This window comes from Anarrhichthys ocellatus, unplaced genomic scaffold, assembly GCF_004355925.1.
Source record: "Anarrhichthys ocellatus isolate YVR2014 unplaced genomic scaffold, GSC_Weel_1.0 scaffold38, whole genome shotgun sequence".
NCBI lineage: Eukaryota > Metazoa > Chordata > Actinopteri > Perciformes > Anarhichadidae > Anarrhichthys > Anarrhichthys ocellatus.
In genome coordinates this window covers 1625105-1632926 of record NW_022280068.1, presented here as the reverse complement: position 1 = coordinate 1632926, position 7822 = coordinate 1625105, and the positions used below count along the sequence as shown (strand labels likewise).

The 7822-nt window shown below is 42.2% G+C and overlaps 1 protein-coding gene across 1 annotated transcript in view; it reads right to left on the bottom strand.

Moving 5' to 3' along the window:
• The window catches only part of vegfc (vascular endothelial growth factor c), a 28115-nt gene extending 22243 nt beyond the window's left edge, over positions 1–5872 (bottom strand). The window contains exon 1 of the mRNA XM_031867069.1: positions 5756–5872. Coding sequence (XP_031722929.1) covers positions 5756–5872 — 117 coding nt within the window. The remainder of the gene's footprint in view (positions 1–5755) is intronic.
• Between the last annotated feature and the right edge of the window lie 1950 nt (positions 5873–7822).

Genomic DNA, 7822 nt, shown 5'->3' with positions numbered 1-7822 from the left:
AACTTAAAGTGATAATGTGTCAATGTTGTGTTTATATTGGGTGGTGAAGATGCTCATCCTTTAAATGTGACACTGGATACCAACATGAGCGTATTCTAGAAAGTGTCAACTTTCTGTATCAACGTTCTGTTTATTTCTTTCTCTGACATTCTTTATATTTCATTAAAACTGCCCAAACCAAAGCCTTTACCTCTCACCATACATGTCCATCTTTTTAAAGGCTTTTTGAATAGCTACCTGGATCTGTTAGATTTTCTTTTGAACCAGCAACAATAAGGAGAGCAAACAGATGCTCCACAGAAGCTCACTGTGTCTCCCCTTTTTTGAATCTGGAGGGACTTTGTGATATTTATAGTTAACATGGTCGATATTTAGAGCAGATGGACATATATCTCAACACTCAGGCAGAACAGTGAGACTGAGCTGGACGGTCCACAGAGAAATCACAGAAAATTCCGTTGGAATGATTGCTAATTACACACTACATTCTTCTGCAGACTCCAGTGGGTTGTGAAATATGGGCGAGAGATATAGACAGAAAGGGGGAGAGAGAGAGAGAGAGAGAGAGAGAGAGAGAGAGAGAGAGAGAGAGAGAGAGAGAGAGAGAGACAGGGGGGAAGCAGTTGGGTAGAGAATAAATAGAAACTGAGATGAGAGATTATGTGCTGACTGGGTCAGGATAAAGGCCAAAGAGAGAGAGAGAGAGAGAGAGAGTTGCTCTATTCCTAGTCATCTTCATCATGATGAAGTAAGAGCGATGGAGCAACATCAGCCCACAGAGAGCGAGAGCGATATGCTGGCATCGTGACGGGTATTTAACCATATCCATCTGTCTAGAGTTAAGGGTCATCGACAGATTACATGAAGGTCGGCATCACTTTAAACCATCATTAAATCTCAAACATAACGGTTGTATTGGATTTGGAGGGAGGTTTTTCATCCCAGCTTGGCCTGAGTACATTGTATACTATAACGGTTCATTCCTGAAACATAACACGCTGTTTCTGTGCACTCAGATGGAAAGTCTAACACTCAGTCTGTATGTGTATAAACAAGAGTACCAAGATGGTTTTTAAATGAGCTCAGCAGGAAATACATTCATGTACAATTCATTTACGTGTGATCATACATTGTGGAGGAAAATCAAAGCTACTCTAATCAATATTTCATATGAACAATACATCAGACAATGTGTTTGTGAAAAAAGCCACACAGAACTATCATCTTACGCTACACTTCCTCTCAGTTCTATCTTTCAGCTCATTGTTTGGTAGTTCTGCTGACAGATTAACTGTTTGGTTCAGTTTCACCACTCTCATCAACCCTATACCTGCAGCAGGCCACTGTTTCCAGCAACAAAGCTTGTATAATGCCACTGTCAGCTATCCGTCCTCCACAGAAGACCAAACGAATGTAGTGACTATAAATAATAAAGGAGCATTTAGCAGTTAAACATTTCCCCCAGGACTTGTTAGAGACCAAAACAGAGTTCAAAGAGAGGGACTATTAGACTCACAAACACCAGGTGGCTCGCAACACGACTCCAAATGCACATAGGAAAGGTCAAGGTCGAACTCATGCTTGCCACAGACCCGTGCTTGCGCGCAAGAACAGCGGTTTCCTGGGTGAAAGTCCTGTGTTTGTTTGACCCATCCATCAGCACTCCCACCCGCCCTAAGCAGACGATCGCACACTTTATACTTTGTCAGTTGCTCTGAGCGGCTAATGTGGGTGGATGGGTTTACATTTGACGAGTTGGCAGTAAGAACAGGTTGGTGTATAGTGGGCAGCTGTTTGCTGTTATAATGGGTTAATAAGGCAATGTTGTGTTTATTGCTTGTTGGCTGCCACCACCTGGTCAAAAATATATTACTGCAAGTTAAAACACAACAATATAACACGTTGACTCCTACAAATGATGTCCCAATATGATTAAGAGGCTACATTTGATCCCAATGCAGGTTGTAGTTGAACCCTACAGAGGATGTTGGGGTGAATGGTTAAGTGTACAAAACACGTTCATGGTTTGTGTGTTCTGTCTTCTGCTTCAAGTCAACATTGACTTTTCAATGTTTTGCCAAGCACAATCTTTACCTGACTTTGTACCATGTGATTTGCCTAAACAAAACTATAACTTCAACATTGCTGTAGTATCCGGTGTGGACAATGAAAATAAATGAAAAACGTTGGCAGTGAAGATTTTGCAGATGCCTTACCAGTGCCAGTCCTCTTTAGTACTTAAGTACTTTGTCGTGTTTGACTAAAGTTTTAGGCATTCATTGTATTGCCATGTGTGGTAAATACCCAGTCATCTGGTACTGGAGGCAGGAATTTCCAGAAAGTACTATTATTTCCAACTAACATTTCAAAATACCATTTGTTGCGAGATCGTTCGGTCGATAAGGCTTACTCTCAGAAACCCCAAAGCAATGAGCCAAAAAATGTTCTGGAACAGATCCCGCAGCGCAACAGGAAAACTAGACATGGAAAGCCAATAAAAACATAGAGGAAAAGGTAAAAGACAAAGAGCAACCAAGGACGTTATGAAGACAAATGGCACTGAACTAGTTTCATTGGGGAGGTTGTTTTTCCTCCATAACAAGCCAAGTGTACTAAGTCAAAGGAGTCAAGGAGGATCTAGGCTGAACCATGCAGATCTGTAGTGTATTGTATGTACTGATGTGTAACATAATGCATACAGTACCTTCAGTGCCAACACGAATATGGGTCCTTCCAAGCCTGACCTCATACAGACATTTTTGGAGTCAAGCTACTGTGATTTCTTGAGGATTGTAAACTGCACATAAACACCCAGTGTAGCCCTGATTCATTTTGCAAATAAACATTTGACACAAGCAGCCCCTAGAGGCTGTAATATCCATTACACAATATAAAGGTTTTGAAAGGCTGTTAGTAGAGTTGAGCTGAAAACTCGAATGAAAGGATTATCCAGTGCAGATATTATGCTAAGAAACTATTATTAGTTTCCGAGCATGAGTATCATACAAGTAAAATGTGTCAATATTCATACTCATTAAGAAGGAAAATCCTCGTTAGCTACAAGCTGTGTCTACTGTCGACACATTTCAATGACAGGGCAGCCACACACAGAGCTCCTGCCAGCTCCTCTCAGAGTTCACTGCAGCTTATTCATACTATCAACCCCTAGTGGCCTACATTACCCACAATGCAACTTAACTACTGGCAGTTGAGTCTGAGATGCGGGTGTGTTATATGCTAGAAGCAGCCAGGCAGCAACCTCCAGTTCTGCCAAGTGAGGCCAATGCAGAAGTGTCTTAAAACTTGCATTCGCTCTACTGACCAGCAGGGGGCGACTCCTCTGGTTGTATAGAAGTCTATGAGAAAATGACTCTACTTCTCTCTTGATTTATTACCTCAGTAAACATTGTAAACATGAGTTTATGGTCTCAATCTCTAGATTCAAGTCTTCTTCAATACAGCATGATGTTCATTTAGTAAATTATGGTCCATTTAGAGTCAAATAGACCATATAGCAGGGGATGCTTTAGGGCGGGCTTACTGTGATTGACAGGTCTTTCTTTACCAGAGACCTATACGGCGTCTCTACGTTACTCCTCCGCATTCCAAATATGGTAACTTCCGTTCATAGGTTGCAAAAAACAACAACATGGTGACAGCCATAATCCAAGATGGCGACGGCAAAATCGGCAAACTCAAGTCTTCAAAACGTCAGTCCACAAACCAAATGGTGACATCACGATGACTACGTCCACTTCTTATAGTCAGTGGTAGCAGCTAATGTAGCCTGGAGCCTCTAGCCTGCAGCAGTGATTAGCTCCATGTTTCTTTACCTTTAGAACTTGTAGCCTCAACCCCAAAACAACGCTGACTCAAGTGACATCACTTGAAGACATGTATCAGACTTCACACAGCTCCCTCTGGAGCCACTAAAGGCTTTATACTACTTTGTGTAAATGCAATCACACTTCCAAACACCTGGAAACAGACTGATGTGTAAAATTGGTGTTGTTCCCCTTTAAACCTTGTCTGTTTCAACAAACAAAACTGTCTTCAACCCATTCAATTAAATCATAAACAAAGCCAATAACGAAAGAGGGACATTAAACTCTAGATCATTAACCTTAAATAGTACAGAGAAGATATTTAGCAGCAACAAAATGGCTAGTATGCTAAATCATGTGCTGTCAAGCATCACTTGTCAATTCCTGCTTTTAATTGGATCATCAATCCGAAAGGAAGGCTGAGCAGAAGGCTAGAGATGGCTGAGAGCTTTTCTGTACTGAGCTGAAGAAAACTGACTGAACCACTCATTTTCAGCATGAAACCATCAATTCAAGTGTGGTAAGCCAATTAAACGTTTTTTGAAAGCCTCATTCCTACCACTGCATTATCTCCAAAGCTGCTATCCCTTGTTACTTGAACTCCTCACAGTGAGGGCTTTAAAGGTGGAGGACAGGAGCTGAGGGAAAAAAAACTCATCATCCCAATTAAGAGTTTACTGTGATCAAATGGCTGCATGTTACTGCTTAACACTTATTCTCCCCCCCCAGCACAAACGCAAACACACACACACACACACACACACACACACACACACACACACACACTTGACCCCTGTCACCTGCCTTCATTGGCTCTTTTCTCTGGCTAATTTGAAAACGCTCTTTCCTAACCCCCCCCGTTTCCCTTCCTCTCTCATTCTATAGCAAATCTGCTGTGCTGACATGACATTAAAGAAAAGTAGTTTCAATGGTGTATCAATCCAACTGGTATTATAAGACTTGAGAGATGGAAAATAACCATTCCATAAAAGCCTGTAAATAGCATAGCCATGTTTTAGCCATTTAGCGCCATTTGGTTAATGTAAATTTCCTTCCACAGGTCATGTGGGTTATTCGTCTGCATTATCTGGGTCAACAGGCAGATTGTAGGCTACAGATAAAGTCAACTCGGGATAAAGGGACATTTTTTGGTAAAACATTGTATTTGTATTGCTGCAAATCATAACAGAAGTTACATCAGGGCACTTTTCTTATGGAGCAGGTCTAGACCATGTGGATGGTACAAATGGTGTATTCCCAGCAGCTGCAGAGTTTACACACTGATGACACACAGGTGTGTGTCTGTAGGTGTAGTGCAGTGATTTAGTGCACTTCTATAAGGATGGGGCACCTGTTTAAGACACACACCTCCATAGAGCACACGCTCCGTTGATAACAGCTTCACATTCCCTGTGAACTGAACTTCAATACGTTTAACAAAGTAATCAGTGAATGTCTGGATTTTAGAATTGAATGCAGTCTGTAAAGGTGGGTTAAGTTAGGTGGGTTAAACAGCAAGGTGAAAACTGTCTGCAGAACATCCCTCATCAGTCCTCTGTAACGGGATAAAGGGCTCTCCTTCACCCACAGCTTCACTTTTACTTCACCTTGCTGTGATGGACTTCATACCAGATCCCTGGCAGCCCATTGAGATGCACACACACACACACTATCTAAGAGAAAGACCTGTACAACATGAAATACCTCCATCAAGAGTCCCTCAATGCCGCTACCAGACAGTAATCAGCTGTCCCTCATATTGCATTACTCCAACAACAACCTGCGTTATGGTCACTTCTTTTACACTATGTGGTCCCGAACCTTTCTGAAGCCACATGATGGACCCTGGTGGTCCCTCACATGTTGGTGCTGTGAGCGTTCAGACAGGCAGAGGCAGCGAGCTCCACTTCACTCCATGCTCTCAGACTTACCGGCTCGTCCATCTGCTCCTGCTCGTAGTAATCATCGTAGTCGCTGTGGCTGAAGTCGCTGGCGAGGTTAGTGTAGAGAAGATATGCCAGTAAAAGAGATATTCCCAGTAGGTGCATGTTTATAAAGTCCTCACGCGTTTATGATCCGAGAAGCATAAAAAGGACATTTAAAAAATCCTCCCCCTGTGTCTGCGCTCCCCTCTCCTTCTGCCGCTGATAACTCTCTTTCATTTGGCCCCTCTCTCTCGCTCTCTCCCTCTCTCTCTTTCTCACTCTCCCTCTCTCTGTCTGTCTCTCTCGCTCTCACTCTCCCTCTCTCTCTCTCTGTCTCCCCCCCCTCTCTCTCTCACTCTCTCGCTCTCTCTCTCTGTCTCACTATCCCTCTCTCTCTCTCTCTCTCTGTCTCTCTCTCTTTTCTTTTTTATTTATTTTCTTTGTCTCTCTGTCAAGGTCCAGTACTTGTTCCACAGAGAGACTGCAGGATGTGTAGGGACCCCCTGTGAATGAAAGCCCGGTCATATGGAAACAGATCAATCCGGTGGGTCCCAGCCTGACGCGTCAATGAGGACCGTTAATGCGCAAAATTACAGGAAGGCGCACGATCTGCCTTCAAAGTAAAAGCCTACAACTGACCATTTTTTTTGAGCCAGGTTCTGGTGGCAGCTGTGGACAGGGCGTTCCTGTCATGCTCTGAGGAACGCCCACATTTTTTTTCTTCTCTACTTTCACAATGCCCAGCTGGTTCTGACTGTTAATTAAGTTATTACCAGGCAGCAACCTCTGGTTCTGCCATGTGAAGCCAATGCATTATATTTACTGACCAGCAGGGGGCGTCTCCTCTGATTGTTAAAAGAAGTCTGATTGTATAGAAGTCTATGAGAAAATTACTCTACTTCTCTCTTGATTTATTACCTCAGTAAACATTGTAAACATGAGTTTATGGTCTCAATCTCTAGTTTCAAGTCTTCTTCAATACAGCATGATGTTCATTTAGTAAATGATGGTCCATTTAGAGACAAATAGACCATAAAGCAGGGTATGCTATGACAGACAGGTCTCTACCAGTGCCTATTTGGCGTGTCTGCGTTACTCCTCCGCATTCCAAAATATGGTCACTTCCATTCATTGGTTGCAAAAAAAACTTCATGGCGACGGCCGTAATCCAAGATGGCGACGGCAAAATTACCGAACTCGAGGCTTCAAAACAACCAATGGGTGAAGTCACAATGACTACGTCCACTTCTTATATACAGACTTATTACCGTGCACCTCATCAATCGTAAAGACACACTAAAAATGACAGCAGACATCAGTAAACCAAAATGAGCTTTATTCGTATTTTCTGAAAGAGACAATAGTTTTCTTGTATATATGCTATAGAGGACATGTGGATGTTCATAGTGGCAATTCAAGCACACATATTTCGATATTGTAAATATCTGTATAGCCACTTTGCCAACGTCAAAACGGACAGGCATACCCGAGATTTGTCTCCAGTATCTGAGCTCTTCAATTCCTATCATGCTAGTTAAAAAAAGGAATTAATATGACAGTTCTACGTTCCACTAAACGTTTTGCTACAAGCATCATTACATTATTAGCATCAAGGGATGTTGAATTGTTTGCAAGCTATCTAGCTTTGTTAAGCTAGCAAGCCAGCTAGCTTTGTAAAGATCAAATTGGTACAAATTGCCTATGTTAATGTAACACAAAGCAATTAGTTAGCTTAATTTGCCCCACTGGATTCACAAAGTCACAAATAATGGTAAAATGACTAAAGAATCAACAGTGAGTTAAATCATACTTAGAACTTAATGCACAGCAACTGATTTGACTGACAGGAACAGGACAATAAAGTTACTGGGCAAAGGGGGGGCAAAGTCAGTAGCTATTGGGAGTTTCTGTTCAATGTAAACCAAAGTTCTGCGCAGGTGTTCCTGTCATGCTCTACAGGAACACCCCCCAGTGGCTGCATTCAGACACTTTGAGGGAACAGCTACAAAGGTGAGCAGAGCAATCACTGATACTGATAGAAATTGCATCAAAGACAGCAAATGAAAAATATTT